General features: G+C 49.5%; 1 protein-coding gene across 4 annotated transcripts in view; it reads right to left on the bottom strand.

Annotated features, from left to right (window-relative positions):
- Positions 1-22,537, bottom strand: part of LOC105496785 (KIAA0513 ortholog) — a 62,473-nt gene that overhangs the window by 13,583 nt on the left and 26,353 nt on the right. For all 4 annotated transcript variants that reach the window (XM_071085037.1, XM_071085039.1, XM_071085038.1 and 1 more), the window contains exons 2-4: positions 6,712-7,196; positions 2,862-2,961; positions 1,744-1,817 (exon numbers count right to left, since the gene is read on the bottom strand). In XM_071085037.1, the coding sequence (XP_070941138.1) occupies positions 1,744-1,817; positions 2,862-2,961; positions 6,712-7,040 (503 nt within the window). In that variant the 5' untranslated portion in view covers positions 7,041-7,196. The remainder of the gene's footprint in view (positions 1-1,743; positions 1,818-2,861; positions 2,962-6,711; positions 7,197-22,537) is intronic.

Raw genomic sequence — 22,537 nt, 5'->3', positions numbered from 1 at the left:
TATCCTGAGAAAGCGTAGGAAAAATAGGGATCCTCCTTTTGTTGGTTTTCTTCTTCCAGTATATGCCCAAGTTCAAAGAGAAAGAGAGAAAGGGGAGAGACATGAAGAAGCAGGAGAACTGGGACTCGAGAGAGCAGGCTGGGTGTGGTGCTTCACGCCTGTAATCCTAGCAGTTTGGGAAGCTGAGGAAGGAGGATTGCTTGAGCCCAGGAGTTTGAGACCAGCCTGGGAAACATAGGAAGACTTCATCTCTACTAAATGTGTGTGTGTGTGTGTGTGTGTGTGTGTGTGTGTGTGTATGTGTATATATCTATATGGAATATGGCCAGGCGTGGTGGCTCACTCCTGTAATCCCAGTACTTTGGGAGGCTGAAGCAGGTGAATCACTTGAGGTCTGGAGTTCAAGACCAGCCTAGCCGACATGGTGAAACTCTGTCTCTACTAAAAATACAAAAATTAGACAGGCATGATGGTGCATGCCTATAGTCCCAGCTACTCAGGAGGCTGAGGCAGGAGAATTGCTTGAACCCGGGAGGCGGAGGTTGCGGTGAGCCGAGATCCCACTGCACTCCAGCCTGGGTGACAGAGTGAGACTCTGTTTCAAAAAAAAAAAAAAAAAAAAATTTAAAATGAGCCAGGTGTGGCAGCATGCACCTGTAGTCCTAGTTATTTGGGAGGCCGAGATGGGAGGATCCCTTGAACCCAGGAGATTGAGGCTGCAGTGAACTGTGATTGAGCCACTGCACTCCTGCCTGGGTGACAGAGCAACACCTTGTCTCAAAAAAACCCAAAAAACCACAAAAAACGACTCAAGCAGCTATCTTTGGTTGGGAGACAAGGAAGTAAAGGAGGGAGATTTTTCAGGCCTGGAAGGACAAAACAAAGGCAGTGATGTGGGAAGGTGGCGATGGGATGAGCCAAGGACCAGAAGAGGACACACGGCCCAAAGCAGGGGCTGCTTGGAGGCCTTCTGCAGGAGATGGAGATAGTGGGGTGCAGATATGCCCAGATCAGGGCTCCCAGCCCCAGAATCGAGGCTCCAGGTCAGTCAGGCCACTGCCCAGCCTCCCCAATGCCAAGAACCATCCCCTCCATTTCACACCTTGGAGGTATGAAGCTGGCCTGGTGACCCCAGAGAGTCATGCTCCTGAGAAGGGGGTCTGTGCCTCATGGAGTCTGGCTCCCTAATCTCACAAGTGAGCAGGGACAGAGATTGGATTGGCCCCAAATCTCCAGCTGGCGGCCATGCCCTTTCCACCACCCCTCACTGCCTACCAAGGGCTTCTGTGATAAAAGGCCCCAGTGGTGCCTAATCAGTGTTCACAGGGAAGGCTACAGTCCTCCCAACATATCATTAAGTGTTTATTTGCTCATGGGGTTGGCAGTTGAGTTTGAAGTACTTTACAACAGGAACTCGGGAAAGTGCCAGAACTCCCAAGGAGGGCAGGGCCACAGTACCTCATCACCACCTGGCCCTGAGGACCTGCACAGAGGATGCTCCTCACATCCAGCTGCAGTCCTCTCATCACTGACAGCTAAGGATGGCCAGCCCTGCTCCTGTGAGATGGTGGTTACGACTGTGCCTTTTAGTTGATGCTGGGTGTAGCAGAGCAATTGCAACCTGATGACTAGTGTGGATATGACTCACAGCTGGTTATGACACGGCTGGGTGGGGAGGAAAGGAAGGAGGGAAGGAGGGAAGAGCTTACCAGGACAAAGGCTTTGTGCAATGGCATTACTTACTCGAACAGCACCACTGCAAAAGACTGCACCAGGCGGTAGAAGGTTGCCTCTGAGACACACTTGGAGTTGCAGCGCTGTCCAGAAAGAGGCCAGACACGTCATTGAGGTTCAGGGCGACACACGCAGCACTCAGTGAAGCTGCAGGCTTTCCACTCTCAGTGTTTCCAAATGCAGCTGGGATGAGGGCCCAGGATGGCTGCTGCCTCTGCACTATAGAACCCGCCCCTCCTGCCAGGACCCGGGCAGAGTACAGCCACCTGCACCCAACCATCACTGGGCAGGGCACACACAGGGGTTCCCCTCGGTGTCCTTCCCAGATTTTTAAAAGTCGGAACTTCATACACACCCACACACAGAAAAGTACCCCACAATGACAACGCTGGCTGTTTCCAAACTGTGGATGTGTGGGTAATAAACTTCTCTTTGCTCATCTGCATTTTCTAACTTTTCCATGAAAAATAAATTATTTGCACTAAAATACTTAAAAACTAAAAACTTAGGCCACTCAGGAAAAAAAAAGAACCTACTGGATATTTACAAAATTAAATTATTTTCTAAACTTTGTTAATATATTTTTCTTCACATGACCGTCATGATCTTGAATATTTTTTATTTTTTACAAAAAATCGAGTATTATGGGTTAATAAAAATATGCACGCACATAACTCACATGCTTGCCTTTAAAAAATGAGATTTTCCGGAACTTCATGAAGTTGAAAGCCCAGTTTCTTACTCTTTCCCTTGAAGTGCGACGTCCAAATGAGCTACTTCCTGTTTCTCACTATTCTTTTTTAACTTTTAGAGATGGGGGAACGGGGGAACCTCACTATGTTGCTCAGGCTGGTCTTGAACTCCTGGGCTCAAGTGATCCTCCCGCCTCGGCCTCCCAAAGTGCTGGGATTACAGGCGTGAGCCACTGTGCCCAGACTGTTTCTCACTATTCTCAACACTCCTTTTCAGAATATTCTGGGGTAAGTTTTACTTTTCTTTTTCTGTTGGGTCATTTCCGTTGACTCTTTTCTCCAGAGTGTCATTATAGGATAAAGTCAAATTTGTTATGCTTCACCAGATTCCTCCTCAAGAGTAAACGCCCATCCTTCCCATCACCTTGCCCTTACCTGGGCACTCACGTATCGAGCAAACCACTCCCGGCCTTTTCCATTTTCACTGCTGCAGTACTCTCCAAACTTGGCTTTCTCCTCCTGATCTAAGTCCTCCCTAAAAAAAAAAAAAAAAAAAAAAAAAAAAAAAAAAAAAGGAGAGGGGGAAAAAAACCCCTTTTCAATCCGCTGGAGCAATAGGGGAAGAGCAAGGAGAAGGAACTAACGAAGTATTGCTCCCCAGCCAAGCACAGACCCCAACTCCCATCACCTCGTCTCAGCCTCCGGGCGGTCCCGTGAGGAAAGGGTGTTACTGTTATTTCAAAGGTGAGGAGCCTGGCTCGGAGAATCACACGCCGGTTTGAGAGTGGCGAACCAGAGTTCCATCCAGGCTTCCTGGTTCCAAAGCCCATGTCCTTCCCCTGCCCCTCCCGACCCCTGCCTGGGGAGGTCTGAGTCCGGATAAGGGCACGAACCCTGAGAGGTCTTGGTTCTCCAGCTCTCTGACTTCCCATTAGTTTTTGATGCTGGAGTCAGCATGGAACCAGCCCCTGAATTTAAGACTTCCTGAATTTGTTCTGTCTTAGTATATTGACGCCAAGGTTTGATGCCAGGAAGAAAACCATCTCCCACATATCAGCAGGGCGCTCGCTCATCCCTCTGCACTTCCAGAGTGAGGCTACTCACGGGCCAGGCCATCCCCAGCTGTGTGTGAGAGGTATGGAGACCAGGGGCCTCCACCCTGGTGTCACCACCACTAGGATGGATAACATGCTCACATACTTTCAGGCCACTTCTCATCACTCTTTGTAAGGCGCCAATACTCTTTCCCAAATTTAAAGACTCGAAAATGAAGCAGAAGGCTGAAGATCACTTGGCTTATGCAATCTTCATTTATGTTTTGTAGAAAACATCTTGGTCCTCATTTACTCTAAATACCAACATCAGATAAAATATGTGTTATCTGCAGGCTTTTGTAGTAATTTCTGGAATGCTTGCAAAGACGCATCTGACTCAGGTGTCCACATTCTGTATCGCTGACAGGCTACTGCAAATAGAGGCTGGCTTTCCTGGCAAATGAGCAAACTTCTGGGTGTTTTCCCCTTTTCATTAACTGGGGTGTGCTCAGAGAAAGCGCACCCATCTCGGTGTTGGTCAAACCAAACAAGTAGGAAGCTACATCTGCTCTCCTAAAATGCACTCAAATCAAACATAAATGCATTTTTAGTTAATTTTTTTTTTTTTTTTTTTTTGAGACGGAGTCTCGCTCTGTCTTGCCTAGGCTGGAGTACAGTGGTGCAATCTCAGCTCACTGCAACCTCTGCCTCCTGGGTTCAACTGATTTTCCTGCCTCAGCCTCCTAAGTAGCTGGGATTACAGGCACCTGCCACCAAGCCCAGCTAATTTTTGTGTTTTTAGTAGAGATTGGGTTTCGTCATGTTAGCTAGGCTGGTCTCAAACTGCTGGCCTTAGGTGATGTGCCTGCCTTGTCTCCCAAAGTGCTGGGATTACAGGTGTGAGCCACCGCGCCCAGCCCATAAATGCACTTTTAGATGGTCAGGTATTGGGATTATCATGCAACGGTTCCCTTTTCTAACCACACAGAAAACTGAGGCTGGTCTCCACCAATTGAGAAGCACCCATCAAAAAGGCAGAAGTCAGCCCTTAAGAGTTTACACACGTGGGGCTCAAATCACGGTGGAAACAATGGGCTCTGCAGAGTAAAAGGCAACATTTCTTTTTCTTTTTTTTTTGAGACAGGGTCTCCATTTGTCACCCAGGCTGGAGTGCAGTGGTACGATCATGGCTCACTGCAACCTAAGCCTACCTGGTTCAAGTGATCCTCCCACCTCAGCCTCCTGAGTAGCTGGGACTATGGGCACATGCCACCATGCCTGGCTAATTTTTGTGTGTTTTTTTGTAGAGTTTCACTATGTTTCCTAGGCTGGTCTCAAACTCCTGGGCTTAAGCGATCCTCCTGCCTCAGCTTCCCAAAATGTTGGGAATACAGGTGTAACCCACTGAGCCTGGCCACAAATCCTAACTGCGTTAATGAAACTGGAAAACTTTCCCTTAAGGCAGTGCCTCTCAGACGCTGATGTGCATGAGCTGTCTACTGATCTTGTTAAAGGGCATGTTCTCACTCAGAGGGGCCAGCCAGGGCTCAAGACTCTGCATTTCTCACAAGCTCCCAGGAGATGCCAATGCTGCCAGCCCACACATGACAGAGCAGCAAGACCATCTGTATCTAGTGTGCTGCCGTGAATGGTGGAAGAGCCACAATCCACACGTGAACCCCATGGCTCTGGGGTGTGTGTGCATCCTCCTTTCCCTGGCTGAGATATTAACAGGCAGTGAACTGGGGTAGGGAAACATCAGGCCGATGCACAGATTCCCGCTTCTCAGTGGACGTCACGGCCCCAAACTCTCCCTTCCTGCTGCTCCAATTGTCAACACTCGTTATTTTACCGTTAAGAACCACAAAAGAACAGCCACCCAGGGAAGGGCCCCATGCAAACAGCTGCTTCAGAATCAGCTGCTGGCCAGGGTCAGCACTTTGGAGGGTCGTGGCAGGAGGACTGCTTGAGGCCAGGAGTTTGAGGCTGTGGTGAGCTATGACTGCACCACTGCACTCAAGCCTGGGTGACAGAGCGAGACCTTGTCTCCAAAACGAAAAAAAAAAAATTAGCGGGGCATGGCGGCATGTACCTACAGTCCCAGCTACTCGGGAGGCTATGGTGGGAAGATTGCTTGAGCCCAGGAAGTGGAGGCTGCAGTGAGCCGTGATTGCGTCACTGCACTCCAGCCTGGGCAACAGAGTAAGGCCCTGTCTCTAAAAAAAAGAATCTGCTTCTTATGAGCACACCAGTATGGGTAACCACAGCTTTATTATCTTATCTTGCCCCTATATTTAATTTCAGTGAATAATTGCAACCTCTTAGCCAACTATAGCTGTGACAAGGAACGCTAGGGAGTGGTGAGCCTACAAATGCTCAGATGGTCCCAGAAACAGAACAAATGCCCCTTGTGTTTAGCAACGATGAGGTGAGACAGGTGTCGGCGGAGTGAGAGGAAAGAGATAGCCCCCTCCAAAGCCTTGCTTAAGAATTGCATGGATAAAATTCAGGAACAACATGCACTGGAAAATAACAGAGCTCGGCCGGGTACGGTGGCTCATGCTTATAACCCCAGCGCTTTGGGAGGCTGGGAAGGGTGGATCACATGAGACCAGGAGTTCGAGAGCAGCCTGGCCAACATGGTGAAACCCTGTCTCTATTAAAAACACAAAAATTAGCCAGGTGTGGTGGCAGGTGCCTGTAATCCCAGCTACTCGGGAGGCTGAGACAGGAGAATTACTTGAACCTGGGAGGCAGAGCTTGCATTAAGCTGAGACTGCACTACTGCACTCCAGCCTGGGTAACAGACCCAGACTTGGTCTCAAAAAAAAAAAAAAGAAAGAAAGAAAGAAAGAAAACAAACAAAAAGAAAATAATGGAGCTCACGGGGATGATGGGGACCTGTGAGCCAAGTACTCTGGAGCGTGTCCCTCCAGCGATTCTCCGCACGGTTGCCCTTCCAAATCACCTGGGAGCCGCACATGCTTTGATGCCGGGCCTCACCCTAGAGAACTGATGTAATTGGTCTGGAGTGAAGTCCAGACTCGGGTACTCTTTAAAAGGTCCCCATGTGGCTCTGCATGCAGGCTGGAGTGGAGGGAGGCCCCTGCAGTGGCCATCCCTGGCTGATGAGGAAATGGAAGCTCTGGCCCCAGGTGGCACCCTGGGGAGAGGCAGAGCCAAGAGCAGAAGGCGGCTCCCCTTGGGCCCTGTGGCCATGCCAGGCTGTCTTGTCCACACAGGCCCCTTACCCTCCAGAGAAGATCTTCTCCACGTAGCCACGCATGAAGTCCCTGAGAGCCAGGGTCTCTTCATCCTGGGTAGACTCGGTGCTCTGGCTGGAGGAGAAGGACTCATTGGAGGAGGAGTGGCGGTCCTGGTCCCAGGACGGGTGTGAGGGTGACTCGCCCATGTCATTCTCACTGTCCGCAGACTCAGTGGTCTCACTCTCTGACGCGCCATCCCCCAGGGAGCCATCCCCGTCCTGCAGTGCAGGGGGTGGTGCCTCCAGGGGAGAGGAGGTGGGTGCCTCAGACCCAAAGTCGATTAGCGAGCCCACGGGGACCTCCCGGGCCTCCATGGCTCTGGGGGGCTGCTGGGGAGGCTGCCTGGAGGGGAGCCCGGCAGCCTGGCGTCCCAGGTGTGTTAGTAGGAGCCCACCAAGCTCACAAGTTGCTGGTAACTGCTGGCCACCAAGAATGAGTCCTTTGCAGCAGCTCACCTGGCCCTACAGCATCTAGAATGGAAACACAGACACAGACATTAGCGCCATTCCTCACCAGAATCCAGACCTAGATCACACACTCCCCGTAAAGAGAAGAATCTCTGCTCTTCTGGAATTTGGGGTGCCTCTTCACCATCATCTTCCTACCGTCCACTTTACTGTTCAAAACCTGGTACACGGTAGGCCCTTGATAAATACTTGTTAAATGAATGAACAAATAAACACTGACATCAGGATTTCTCCAAGTTCTGCAAACAAACTGTCAGGGCACTGCCTCTGCTGGCCTCCTTCCCGCTCCAGCCCCAAGACTGAGCCCATCACCAGGATGGAAAAGGTCCATCCTGGGCTGGAAATGGAGGATCACCAGGGACAATCCACCTGCCTGCTCGCTGTCACTGGAACTGGTGGCTACGGAGGCACCTCCCTGCTGAGCAACAGACACCTCACCTCTTGGCTCCGGCCTCCTTCCTTGGCTCTGTTCTCATCCAGAACGTTCCCAGGCTGTCAGAGGTCTATCCCCTCTCAGCATCCTTCTCAAACCCTACGATGGTTGCTAAGCACAACATTTGCCATCTGGACTTGTCCCCTCTCCCGGCATAGCAGCCGCCCTGGACAACAACACACCCCTGGGCTCCTCAGGCTGGGCAACCCTCTCCCTTCTCCATTCCCCTCCTTTTTCCTCCGCCATTCCTACCCTGGAGTTCTATTCACCGCTCAAGGCTCTGCCTTGGCCACGTCTTCTGAAAAGCTCTACTCTGCTCCTATTCAAAATGAATGAATGACTCCTCTGTGGGCTCCAGCAACTTATTTAGCCTAATTTATCATTCTGCTTGCTTTACTGACAGACACCAATATTTCCGTTTACCCGTAAAGCATACGCCCCTCCAGAGGGACCATGTCTGGCACCCTGTAGCCATGCTGTGCCCAGCGAGGACTCCTGACTACATACGTGTGTGTTGTGTGCTTGCTGAAGGAAAGAACAGACCCGAATGTGAACACGCTCACAGGGTCAGGGGTGTTGGCTATGCAGGTCACAGGGTGGCAGAGCTGGGATTCAAATCTTCGCTTCTAATCCTGGTCTCCTGGCTGCTGGTTCAAGAGGTCCCGGGGAACCTTCCTCACCAGTACAGAGGCAGACAGCTAAGCGGGAAGGAGACACCGTCTTGACAGTCAGCCCCTCAGAGCACAGCATACCTCTAACCTCAGCCCTGTCCGTTAGGCCCCAAATATCTAGGACAATGCCTGCCAGTGAGGGGGCTGTGAAACTGCTGAACTGACTGCATCTTCAGAGGACAATTCAATAGCAGAATGGCCTTTTTTGCCTCTTAAGAGCTTAATGCTCACCCGTCGATGATGGATTCCTCCAAATTCTCCAGCCTGGGGTATTTTTAAATACCCTGAGTCAGGAAAGAAAAAGGCTGGCTCCCGGTCACCAGCATGGTGATGGGCATGTTCAGGGGAGCCCCACAAGGCAAGCCTCAGTCCGGAAGAGAGAAGCATAAACCTCAGCTCAGAAGAACTTTCCACGCCAGGACAGCAACAAGGGCTCTGATGAGCTCAGAAGGCAGTGGCTTCGGCTCAGGGAGCTGGAGAGCAAGGAGTGGCCGGTTGGAGTCTCCCCTCACCAGCTGCGTCCCCGGTCAAGGCCCCTACTCTCCGGTGGGTCCCCCTGGCTGAGGCATCAAGATTGGATCAGAAACCCAAGGCCCTTCCACAAGCACATGCTCACTCGCCAAAGAACAGAAAACCACACCCATGGTAACATGCCTGGCATTAAAAATGAAAAACCACACACTAGGAAAATGTTTACAGTAAATATACTAGGAAAATTGAGCTAGTGGTATATCTGTATTACAAATTCACACAACTCTAAAAAGTCTATATTCTTTTTTTTTTTTTTTTTTTTTGAGACGGAGTCTCGCTCTGTCGCCCAGGCTGGAGTGCAGGGGCCGGATCTCAGCTCACTGCAAGCTCCGCCTCCCAGGTTTATGCCATTCTCCTGCCTCAGCCTCCCGAGTAGCTGGGACTACAGGCGCCCGCCATCTCGCCCAGCTAGTTTTTTGTATTTTTTTAGTAGAGACAGGGTTTCACCGGGTTAGCCAGGATGGTCTCGATCTCCTGACCTCGTGATCCGCCCATCTCGGCCTCCCAAAGTGCTGGGATTACAGGCTTGAGCCACCGCGCCCGGCCAAAAGTCTATATTCTAACAGCTACACAAACAACTCAAATAGGCAAGGCACACAAGAGGAAATACAATTATAGGCCAGGCGCAGTGGCTCACACCTGTTATCCCAGCACTTTGGGAGGCTGAGGCAGGTGGATCACCTGAGGTCAGGAGTTCAAGACCAGCCTGAGCAACATGGTGAAACCCCATCTCCACTAAAAATACAAAAACTAGCCAGGCATGGTGGGGCACGCCTGTAGTCCCAGCTACTCAGACAATTGCTTGAACCCAGGAGGCTGCAGTGACCCGAGATGGTGCCATTGCACTCCAGCCTGGGTGACAGGGCACAACTCCGTCTCAAAAAAAGAAAAAAGGAAATACAATTATTAAAGGCTTAGACAAGTCTTCAACCTATACTAATAACCACAATATAAATATGCAAATTAAAGCCATAAGGTATCATCTTATACTACTAAATTAGTAAAAATTTAAAAACTATCTAAATACTGGTAAAGTTATGGTAAAATTAACATTCTCAAGCATTGCTGGAATAGGGATAAATAATACTTCAAAAGGCAATTTCTACCATTCTTATTTTTCTCTGTTCTGATTCAGGAATTCAAATGCTTGGAATTTATCCTAAGAAAATAATTCAAAACACTCAAAAACAGTTATGTAGAGAAAAATGCTCACTGCAACAGTGTTTATAATCTTGATTAACTGGGAAGAGGGTAGAAAAAATACCTAAATACAGTAAAATGGGCCAGGCATGGTGGCTCACGCCTGTAATCCCGGGAGGCTGAGGCGGGTGGATCACCTGAGGTCAAGAGTTCGAGACCAGCCTGAGCAACATGGTGAAACCTCATCTCTACTAAAAATACAAAAATTAGGCAGGCATGGTGGTGCATGCCTGTAATCCTAGATACTCGGGAGGCTGAGGCAGGAGAATCGGTTGAACCTGGGAGGCGGAGGTTGCAGTGAGCTGAGATCACGCCACTGCACTCCAGCCTGGGCAAAAAAGCGATTCTCCATCTCAAAAAAATTAAAATAAGTAAATAAATAAATACAGTAAAATGTCAAATGCATGTTAAAAAGTTGATGCAGTAGCCGGGCGCGGTGGCTCAAGCCTGTAATCCCAGCACTTTGGGAGGCCGAGACGGGCGGATCACGAGGTCAGGAGATCGAGACCATCCTGGCTAACACAGTGAAACCCCGTCTCTACTAAAAATACAAAAAAAACTTAGCCGGGCGAGGTGGCAGGCGCCTGTAGTCCCAGCTACTCGGGAGGCTGAGGCAGGAGAATGGCGTGAACCCGGGAGGCGGAGCTTGCAGTGAGCTGAGATCCGGCCACTGCACTCCAGCCTGGGTGACAGAGCGAGACTCCGTCTCAAAAAAAAAAAAAAAAAAAAAAAAGTTGATGCAGTAGTGATGAGTGTATGATACAATTCAAAAAACGTCCACTTTCTAGTAAACAGAATGTTCTGTAGTCAGCCCAGGTTACTGAACGCTGCTGCTTGCCAACTCCTGTTCTGAGTGCTGAGAACACTGAAGTGAGAGAAATTTAATTTTACTCTAATTACAATCATGTATACATATGCAAAAGCAATGAGGAAGAATGTAGAAATGTATGGTGGTGCTGGCATAGGGGTGATTTCCTCTTTCATTTTGTTCATTATCCTAACATTGCATGGCAAACACTCACAGTTCAGTGGGAAAAAGGAAACAAGTCACTGTCTCTGGAAGCCATTCAAGCAGTAGCAGGGCCGTGTCTCTCTACCCACACACAGGAGGTTCAAGATCAAGCTGGGGCCGGGGGCAGTGGCTCACGCCTGCAATCCCAACATTCTGGGAGGCCGAGGCGGGTGGCTCTCCTGAGGTCAGGAGTTCGAGACCAGCCTGGCCAACATGGCGAAACCTTGTCTCTACTAAAAATGCAAAAATCAGCCGGGTGTGGTGGCGGGCGCCTGTAATCCCAGCTACTCGGGAGGCTGAGGCAGAATTGCTTGAAACCAGGAGGTAGAGGCTGCAATGAAGCGTGCCACTGCACTCCACAGTGCAGACACAGCGAGACTCCATCTCAACTAAATCAATCAATCAAACTGGATGATCGTGGCTATTTCTGATCCAGTCTCAGGCACTCTTGGGCCAGTCAGACGCTCTCATGAGTCATCCTCTCCCAGCAGCCCTGAGTGCTGGGTGCTGCCTTCCTCAGTGGGCTCAGCACAGAGTCGACAACATCACAGGAGAGGCACTGAGTGACAGGAAGCAGATGGGTGGCAGGAGGGCTGCGGCGGGCACCACCCCTGTGCCCAGACTCCTCAGCTCAGGGATCTCAGCTGTTTGGGGCTCGCTCACAGAGCTAAGATGTCACAGCAGTGACTCTGTGTGGTCATGGCAGGGGAAGCAATCCCACCCTCTTCCTCCAGCAAGGAAAAGTCATTATGGGCCTCTAGGCAGTACAAGGTGATGGCCACTCCCACACTGCAGGGTCACAATCTCGGGGGACTGCCTGGGCCAGCTGGCGAAAACACAGGAGGTGGTCCACCAAGGAGCCACACTGTCCCTGCTCAGAGCCAGCCCAGCGCTGCCATCTGGGAACGCGGACCCAGGAGTATCAGATCTTCTACAGGTTTCCAAGGAATGCTGAAATCCTGTTACGTGAAATCTGATTTCTCAACACTGACAACTAATTTAAATTGATTTCAAAACACTTTGGTAGTCAAAAAACCCATCTGTGGATTGCACCCCAGCCCATCTGCTTTGTTCTACCTTCAAGGAGGTACTGAGGCCACTGCCCAGACTCTGAGAAACAGTGTTTTTGGCTACAGGGGAATCTGTGTCACTGGAGATAGGAACATGCTGGCCTGAAGCACTGCAACCCCCCTGCGGCTACACTTTGCAATGAGCGTCATAGGCCCCATGATGGAGGCTTCCACCAATCAAAGTAGGCTAAAATTCTAAGTCAACCTGTACCTTCCAAAGCCCTTGTGAGATTTTGCAAACATCCATTCATTCTGCACACATGTACTGAGCATCTACTATGCATCGGTTACTGTGCAAAGAGCTAGAAAGAAAGCCATGAGGGAGACCTTATGGAACGTGTGTGTGTGTGTGTGTGTGTGTGTGTGTGTGTTTACGTACGTACCATGGGGCAGGGAGAGGGGAAGAAACAGTTAATAGAATAAAAAATCGAACAAGAGCTTCTGTAGCACTAAGTGCTACAGAGATGATCTGAAGGTGACGGCCCTGAGAGGGCTGAGAAGTGGCTTCTTTGGATGGTGAGGTTGGGGAGGCAGATCTCTGAGCTGAGATGGAAAGAGGGAGAACCAGCATTGAAAAGGCTTGAAGGTGACCCATGCAGAGGGAACATGAAGCATGCAGGCCCTAAGGTAACCGCTTTAGAAAGTTCAAGAACCAGGAAGGCTGATGAGGCCGGGGAGCCACTGCTCATGGGAAAAGAAGCCACAGTGGTCTGTATTCTGGAGGGGGTTTCCTAACCTCCTGCTGCAACCCCTTCCGCCCCACTTCCCCCACTGCTTCTTCCTACCCCGCAGCCTCCAGCTGTAGAAGGAACTCACGAGATTGCCCCGGTGAGGCTGCTGCGCCACTTCCCCACGGAGCTGTGCTCACACTGATTTCCCCAGCATCCCGGAACAACCAGAGCTGTGGCTTCTCCAGCAGGCTGGCTTTGGGCAATCAGACAAGGGCTCCCTGCAGGGAGAATCTGGAACTTTCTGTAAGCCTGCCCCTTCCCATCAACCTCAAGACACTCCTCTCTTTTAGTGTTCCCAAGAACTCCCAAATGTGCTGCTCCCCTCAGCCAGAGTGTGCCAAACCTCAGACAACACACAACACACATAGCATCACATGTACATACACCTGGATTGTCTCCCCTGTTAAAGCTGCAATAAGGTAAGGCGGGGAGAGGCCAGGAAGAGACCGGGCAAGGAACCCGAACACAGGTCAGCTGGAGAACCAGTGCTCCAGATCCCCACGTCATCCTCACCTCTTACAGCGACATCTCCGATGCTGGAGGAGGCATTTCTACATGTGGAACTGCTGGCCAAAGGGTGTGCACACTATTAAGCCTTGTGATAGGAAACGCCGGATTACCTTGCCAAAAGTCTGTCTGCAGCAATATATACTTGGTGGGCTTTTACCTGAAACTTTTCTTCTTCTTCTTCTTTTTTTTTTTTTGAGACACAAACTCGCTCTGTCGCCCAGGCTGGAGTGCAGTGGCGTGATCTCAGCTCACTATGGGTTCAAGCAATTCTCCTGCCTCAGCCTCCCAAGTAGCTGGGAGTGCAGGCTTCTGCCACCATGCTGGGCTAATTTTGTATTTTTAGTAGAGATGGGGTTTCACCATGTTGGCCAGGTTGGTCTCAAACTCCTGACCTCAGGTAATCTACCCACCTCTGCCTCCCAAAGTGCTAGAATTACAGGTGTGAGCCACTGCACCCAGCCTTTTTCTTTTCTTTTTCTTTTTTGATAGGTTCACACTCTGTTGCCCAGGCTGGAGTAGAGTGGCGCGATCTCGGCTCACTGCAGCCTTGACCTCCTGGGCTCAAGTGATCCTCCCGTCTCAGCCTCCTGAGTAGCTGGGACTATAGGCATATGCTACCATGCCTGGCTAGCTTATTATTATTATTACCATTATTTCGTAAAGGTGAGGTCTCACTATGTTGCCCAGGTTTGTCTCGAACTCCTGGGCCCAAGTAATCCTTCCAACTTGGCCTCCGAAAGTGCTGGGATTACAGGCGTGAGCCACCATGCCTGGCCTGAACCTTCATTTCAACTGTAAGGTGGAAAAATCACCTAGCCCCAGCCTTGCAGCTGGGGTCCCTGGGTTTTGCTCCTGCTGTCCATGCAGGGTGCTGTGCAGGAAGGACAGGTGCACTGTGCAGATGGGGCACTGGGGCCCCAAGACCCCAGCTGTGTCTCTGAGGGAGGCCTGAACTTCTCTCCTCTCCACCCCTGACTGAGGTACCTGGTTTGCCAACTGCCTGGTGGCCCAAACAAGGAAAAACTCGCCTCTTCGTCCTTGCATCTCAGCTCCATCACAAATCAACCTAAGAAAGCCAGGCGCAGTGGCTCACGCCTGTAATCCCAACGCTTTGGGAGGCTGAGGCAGGAGGATCACCTGAGCTCAGGAGTTCGAGACCAGCCTGGCTAATACAGTGAAACCCTGTCTCTACTAAAAATACAAAAATTAGCTAAGCATGGTGGCAGGTGCCTATAATTCCAGCTACTTGGGAGTCTGAGGCATGAGGCTTGCTTGAGCCTGGGAAGTGGAGGTTGCAGTGAGCCGAGATAGTACCACTGCACTCCAGCCTAGGCAACAGAATGAGACCCAGTCTCAAAAAACAAAACAAACACACACAAAATCAAACTGGGAAATCATCTGAATCTGTACCCTAGTTTCCTCTTTGAAAAATGTGAATGAGAACGGCTCTTTTTCCTAATCAGCTGGATTATCACAGTAAGTGAGGCACTATATGAAGGGCCTTAGAAGAAACATTTCAGGGAAACAGCTTATGGTCCTCCCGGCTGGACGGGTGAAGCTGAAGATCTCCCCTGGCCGTGCTAACATGAAACAGTTCAGCGGAGGAATCGATGACCCTATTATCAGAGTAGTTCATACCTTTCAAAGAGCAAAACTATACAAAACATTTCATTCTGAACAACTTCACACCGCTGGGGCAGTATTTGCTTTTACTCCCAATTTAGAGATGAGAAACGTGGGGCTGGAGGAGAAGGGTGTATGCGGGGATCACCTCCAGGCAGACCTGGCATCTGATAGCATCTTAAGCATCACATTTGGCTTCAGGCACCCCACTCTTTTCTGGAGCCACCTTAGCTGGATACTACCTCCTATCTCCTATGACTAGAGAAGACAGCCTGGCTCAGGGGGAACCCCAAATCCTCATTGCATGAGGCAGAGTTCAAGGGGCTGAGAATGCTTTTAACCTAGGGTTGTGGTTCCCAAACTGGCAACAGGGCACCCCCAGAACACCTAAGCAAACTTTATAGGGGTACCACAGGATAGATCGGTTTTTCGAGGGAAATACAGCAATACTGGATACCTGCAAGACAGCACATTACTAGCTTGAAGCAGTTCACTTCTACCATAAGGTCATGTTACGTGTCTTTTGATGATACCCTAACTGAGCCACAAAGAGATTTTTGGCTGTGTGGGGCTACTAAGCAATAGTTGGTCTAATACTTGGTCCAGCAGTCCCGTCAAGTCACAGGAAATGTCAATGTCCTTTTAGACGTCAGTGTATTTGGGTCGCTGTCCAGACACAGATTTATACTCAGTCAATATGGATCTAGAGCAACTGCGAGACAGTGGAATCAACCAAATTCATTACTGCAGTTGGGCAGTGGATTTGGTTGAGTTTCCTGGCAGCCGAAGCCAAAAAGAAAAGCATCCTGGGCCATAACATTCTCTTGATCTGACAAATTCATCCGCAGAGTAGCTTTCTGCAGATACTGAATTTGGAAATGCACTTGTCAGGAGGGTCCTCACATGCAATGACACTAATCACTGTGATGACAAGGTCTCTAATAAGGTCTGTAAAAGATACAGAGATGATGAAACCAACATTCCCTCCCTCCCTCCTTTCTTCCTTTCTTTCTTTCTCTCTTTCGCTTGCTCTTGCTCGCCCTCTCTTTCTTGATGGAGTTCCGCTCTCGTTGCCCAGGCTGGAGTGCACTGGAGCAATCTTGACTCACCACAATCTTTGCCACCCAGATTCATGTGATTCTCCTGCCTCAGCCTCCCGAGTAGCTGGGATTACGGACATACGCCACCCCACCAGGCTAATTTCGTATTTTTAGTAGAGATGGGGTTTCTCCGTGTTGATCAGGCTGGTCTCGAACTCCTGACTTCAGGAATCCACCTGCTTCGGTCTCCCAAAGTGCTGGAATTATAGGCATGAGCCAACGTGCCTGGCCAAAACAGGCATTTCTTTAAATGACTCTCAAAAAATCTGAAGGCATACATGAAATCGATTTGGTGCAGGTATTTGTCTGGCTGGATCTCGCTACTAGGTGAAGAGAAGAGCTCCCTGACACATGAGGCATGACAGTGAACGTGCCCATGACGGTGCCTCTCCTCCAATGCCAGACGCCTCAGTAGGGCTTTTGACAAGTGTCGGACCACAGACCATTCATGCTTGAATTCTCTGAAGAGGGCCTGAAGTGCCAAGGTTCTGATTTGATACCCAAAATAGCATCCATGTGCTGTAGTCACCAGGGAGGGAGGGAGAACTGTCATTCTGCTGTGAACATAAGAGCCTGGCTTTATTCCCTCAGAATAAAGCAGCAGCATCTTAGCCATCTGCAGGGGCTACTCCTGTGGGGAGCACTGCCCAGTGAAGACGAAAATGTTGGGGTCACCCATGAGGAGGGCAGTGGGGGCAGCTCCAGCCCACACCAAGCCGTGTGCAGACACACCAGGTCCCACACAGAATGACCTACTCACAGGGTACTGGCTTGAAAGAGGCAGCCCTCAGCACCATAGGAAAGGTAAAAAGAGAGAGAGAAAAAAAACAGAGGCAGCCTCTCCAATGGAGATCCTCTAAACCAGGCACTGGCATACGGGCTACGCTCTGGCTGACTGTCCCTCCTTGTGGCCCAGGACTGAAGATCTCAGGACAATACTCCTCCAACGCAAGTTCCCTGGGAGTCAGGAGTCATGTGTGTTTTCTTCACTGCAGTATTCCCAGGACTGGAACAGGGCTAGGCCCATAAGAGATGCTCAGTCAATGTGTTTTAGTTAAAAACTCACAGTGCCAGCAAAGGTGAGCTCCACCCAAAGGGGCTGCATCTGAACTGCTCCTTCCTCCACACCTGCCTCAGTCTGCAAGGTCAGCTGCTGAGTCCAGCCACTGGCGTCCCAATCACACCACACACTTCCTCCTGCCGCCCTGTACACCTGGTGATGGAGGAGGAGCAGTTTTTTTGGGTTGTTTTTTTTTTTTTTTGAGACAGAGTCTCGTTCTGTCGCCCAGGCTGGAGTGCAGTGGCCGGATCTCGGCTCCCTGCAAGCTCCGCCTCCCGGGTTCACGCCATTCTCCTGCCTCAGCCTCCCGAGTAGCTGGGACCAAAGGCGCCCACCACCACGCCCGGCTAGTTTTTTTGTATTTTTTTAGTAGAGACGGGGTTTCACCATGTTAGCCAGGATGGTCTCGATCTCCTGACCTCGTGATCCGCCCGTCTCGGCCTCCCAGAGTGCTGGGATTGCAGGCTTGAGCCACCGCGCCCGACCGGGAGGAGCAGTTTAAGGAAGACTGTCAGGAAAATGCCCTGCTGCCGATTTATTTTATAACTGAAAGGAGAAAAAACTATAGGATCATTTACTGGTCTTTTGATCAATAAAATGCATCAGCCCGGACCCTATGCCATTCTTCTCGGCTGCATGAAAGTGTACACGGCACAATTCCTGACCGCAGTGGGTTTACAATATAACCCAGGAGGCAGAGAAAAACCCAGTCAACAGTTCCGCTGACTGGCAAACAAACACGCTTTCTGTGGAGGTGCCGTGTAGAGGGCGCTGTGCAAACGAGCAATTGACAGACTCAATATTCAGACACTGTACACCTAATGGGAAGAATAAGACAAGTATCTCGGCTGGGCGCAGCGGCTCTTTCCTGTAATCCCAGCACTCTGGGAGGCTGAGGCAGGAGGATCGCTTGAAGCCAGGAGTTCATGACCAGTGTGGGCAACAAAGACAGACCTTGACTCCTAAAATATTTTTAAAATAATTAGCTGAGCATGGTGGCATGCACCTATAGTCTCAGCTGTCCGAGAGGCTGAGGCATGAGGATCCCTTGACCCCAGAAGTTCAAGGCTACAGTGAGCTATGATCACGCCACTGCACTCCAACCTGGGTGACAGACTGAGACCCCACCTCAAAAAAAAAAAAAAAAAAAAAAAAGACAAGCATCTAAATAATTGGGCAGCCGAGCAGAGGGGGCCAGCACCGTAACCAGTGAACAAAGGGCTCTCGGTGAGCGGGGCTCAGAGGAATGCAAGAGCACACCCAATGGCAAGGAGATTATCAGGGAAGACTTGGGGAACTGTGTCTTGGAAGGCTGGCAGGTTTTAAGTGGAGCCGGGAACGGAGGCTTTCCTGGAGAGGGACCCACACGGGGAAAGTCAGGCATTTCCCATGGGGTGGGCTGTGAAGCTGCCCTGGCTCTCTATGGCTGATGTTCTGTGGAACGGAAAGAGCTACCGCTGCAGTGTGGCACGACAGGGAACTTACTGACTGGCTTGCCCTGAACCTAACTTCCAGGGCGTTTGAAAGACTTCTCGTGGCAGTGTGGAGAAGGGTCCTCGGAAAGCGTGATTTTCTAACACCACGCTGATTAGGAGGAGCAAAGGGTGGGTGGCTTAGGAAGGCATGGGTCCTACAACAGTTTAGGATCCATGTCCGGGATGCTGGATCCCCACTGCAGACCCTCATGCCATCCATCACAACTGACTCCCAACTATCCTGAGTTCAAGGTGCCTGCTGGCACATGCTTGTCATGTGGAAAGGAGAAACTGCTGGCTGTGGCTTCCAGAGGAGTCTGGGCTGAACCAGAGGCACAAACAAAGCACAGAACCATTTAGAGTGCAGAGAAGGGCTGAACTGCAGCATTGGCAAGGCCAGAAAGGGGACTAGGGGAGAGACGGGAGGGAAAGAAAAAGCACAGATTGCCCCGCAGCACCACCCAAGCACCAGCTTAGAGGTTTGAGTGGGCCCGAGAGCCCACGCTTGTTGGGAGGCTGGCTCCGAGCAATTGGCTGTCACACTGATGAATTACAACTCAAGGCTTCACAGAGAAACTCTCTGAATCACGATTTCTCATCTCTGAGAAAACCAAGATAACAGGCTGGGGGAGAGGTGAGAAGAAGGGTAAATGTAAACCTCATTTCAAAAGGAGAAGGTGGTAGATTCTGTGCAACAGATTAAGTAAGATATCCATGTCAGGTAGGCATCTAGAAAGAGGTTACTAACACGACGCTCTGCAAGCACTACGAAGGGGAAGTGGTGAGGGCTGAGGTCAGGAACTGGTGCCAGACTAAGCCCTGCTGTTGTTTGTGTGTGTTTGTTACAGTCTCAGAGATCAGGGAGAGTGTCCCGTCCTGTAGAATAGCACACTGAGCTTTAGTGAGGGACTTTGCTTTCACTTTCTGTCTTTGAAGACGAGGCAGAAAAACATGGCCTAAGCAATGTGTAATTAGATGTATTTAAAAATACTGTATTTCATTACCCTAAATGCATCTTATTTCCTTTTGCACTTTAAGATATCTGAAATCAGATGTGTCTTATCACTGTTTCAACTAGCCCATCATGGTACTGTCTAGAGACAAGAGTGGACATTCCTTTTCTATTTTTAAGCAATCAAAATAAAATAAAATAAAATAAAATAAATAAATAAATAAAAAGGCTGGGGGGCAGTGGCTCATACCTGTAATCCCAGCACTTTGAGAGGCCAAGGCGGGAGGCTCACTTCAGTCCAGGAGTTTGAGACCAGCCTGGGCACATAGCGAGACTCTGTCTCTACAAAAAAATTAACTAAATTAGCTGGGCGTGGTGCCACACACCTGTAGTCCCAGCTACTCGGGAGGCTGAGGTGGGAGGATTGCTTGAGCCCAGGAATCAGAGGTTGCAGTAAACCGAGATTGCACCACTGCACTCAAGTCTCTGTAACAGAGAGAGACCCTGCCTCAAAAATAAAATGAAATAAAATACAAAAAATACATAAATCATAATGACGCCGTTCAATGAACCCTCACAAAGTGAATATGTACATGCAGCCACCACCCGCGCCAGGATGTAGAACATTGCCATCCCCTTTTGGCCTCCCCAAAAGGTAAACGGATGGTACATTCTGGGAAGGGCACACTGCTGGTGACAGGATGATACTGTACAGAAACACGGATTTTGGCTGGGCGTAGTGGCTCACGCCTGTAATCCCAGCACTCTGGAAGGCCAAGGAGGGTGAATCATTTGAGGTCAAGAGTTTGAGACCAGCTTGGCCAACATGGTAAGGTCTCATCTCTACTAAAAATACAAAAATCAGCCAGGCGTGGTGGTGCGCACCTGCAATCCCAGTTACTCAGGAGGCTGAGGCAGAGAACTGCTTGAACTTGGGAGGTGGAGGTTGCAGCGAGCCGAGACTGTGGCCACTGCACTCCAGCCTGGGCAACAGAGCGAGACTCCATCTCGACAACAACAAAAAAAAAAAAAAAAGAAAGAAAGAAAGAAAGAAAAAAAGAAACACAGATTTCAACGGCGCTGAGATAACTTCAGAAATATGGGTCTTTGAATGTGAAGAAGCTTTCGAAGTATTTTAACCACTTTATTTTGCTTATTTTTTTTTATTATGGACCAAGGTGACACATAACAATCTATGTCTAAGTAATTCTAAAGACATTCTTTCAATAAGGATAGAATAAAAATTCTAAATGATAAGAAAACGTGTAACAGTTTAAATGGCAGTGTTTAATCTTATTTTTGAGACAGAGTCTCACTGTTACCCAGGCTGGAGTACAGTGGCACGATCACAGCTCACTGCAACCTCTACCTCCTGGGCTCAAATGATCCTCCCAACTCGACCTCCTGAGTAGCTGGGACTACAAGCACACATCACCACACTCAGCTAATTTTAAATTTTTATTTTTTTCAGACGGATTCTTGCTCTGTCACCAGGCTGAAGTGCAGTGGCATGATCTTAGTTCACTGCAACCTCCGCCTCCCGGGTTCAAGTGATTCTCCTGCTTCAGCCTCCTGAGTAGCTGGGATTACAGGTGCACGCCACCATGCCCAGCTAATTTTTGTGTTTTTAGTAGAGACGGGTTTTCACCATGTTGGCCAGGCTGGTCTCAATCTTTTGACCTCGTGATCTACCCTCCTCAGCCTCCCAAAGTGCTGGGATTACAGGCGTGAGCCACTACGCCTGGCCTTAAAATTTTTTTTGTAGTGACAAGTTCCCACTATATTGCCTGGGCTGATTCTGAACTCCTGGGCTCAAGCAATCTTTCTTAGTAATGTATAAAATAAAGATGAATCTTAAAACTGATGAGTTGTTAAGTCTGATAAAACATGATAGCTGAGCTGCCTTATCCAGAGAGTCAACTTGGAAAGCTGTCTCCATCCCTCGTGGGGCAAACTCTAGTCCAGGCCTATCCTTACACCTTATTAATTATTCAGATATGAACGCAAACATCATGCTGATAGAGAATGTGGGGAACATAAAACTAAAAGATATAGTTAACTTAGAGAATGACACAATCGAGACTCAAAAGGATTTTGGCAGACTGCAGCAATGCGCTGGGTCTAAAAGACACCTCTGGCTGGGAAATTCATTCATTCATTGGGCGTTTGCTGAGTACCTTCCATGTATCAGGCATGATGTAGAAACAACATGGTGTCTGCCTGCCAATAACTCATAAATGACTAGCGAGGTTATCTAAAAATTTGATCCAGGTTGGGCATGGTGGCTCACGCCTGTAATCCCAGCACTTTGGGAGGCTGAGGTGGTGGATCACCTGAGGTCAGGAGTTCAAGACCAGCCTGGCCAACATGGTGAAACCCTGTTTCTATTAAAAACTACAAAAATTAGCTGGGCATGGTGGTGGGCACCTGTAATCCCAGCTACTTGGGAGGCTGAGGCAAGAGAATCGCTTGAACCTGGGAGGAGGTTGCAGTGAGACGAGATTGTGCCACTGCAATCCAGCCTGGGTGACAGAGCGAGACTGTCTCAAAAAAATAAATAAATAAAAATAGAAATTTGATCAGAAGTTACACAAGCACGATACTGAGAGGCAGCTCACTGCTTGACGGCTCGCTTGCTAGGAGTCAACGTGTGTGGAATGAATGAAAACAACAAACTCTGAACCGACCTTCAGATGCATGGACAAAAGCACCTGCCCCCAAACCACAGTGATGATGCCAGTCATTCTGCTTCTGCTGGTCAGACTGCTCCTGGAACACTCTGTTCAATTCCATGCCTCAGGAGAAATGATCAACTTTCCATAGCAATACTGTGGTTAGCCATGTCCAAGAATCTATATTCATTGTTTCCTCAAAACTTAAGACCAAAGAAACCCATTAGGATGCATCGATTGATTAATTGATTGATTGGAGACAGGGTTTCGCTCTTGTTGCCCAGGCTGAAGTGCAACGGCACGA

This window comes from Macaca nemestrina, chromosome 18 (genome assembly GCF_043159975.1).
Source record: "Macaca nemestrina isolate mMacNem1 chromosome 18, mMacNem.hap1, whole genome shotgun sequence".
In the NCBI taxonomy this organism is placed as follows: domain Eukaryota; kingdom Metazoa; phylum Chordata; class Mammalia; order Primates; family Cercopithecidae; genus Macaca; species Macaca nemestrina.
This window is presented reverse-complemented; position numbering and strand designations above follow the sequence as displayed.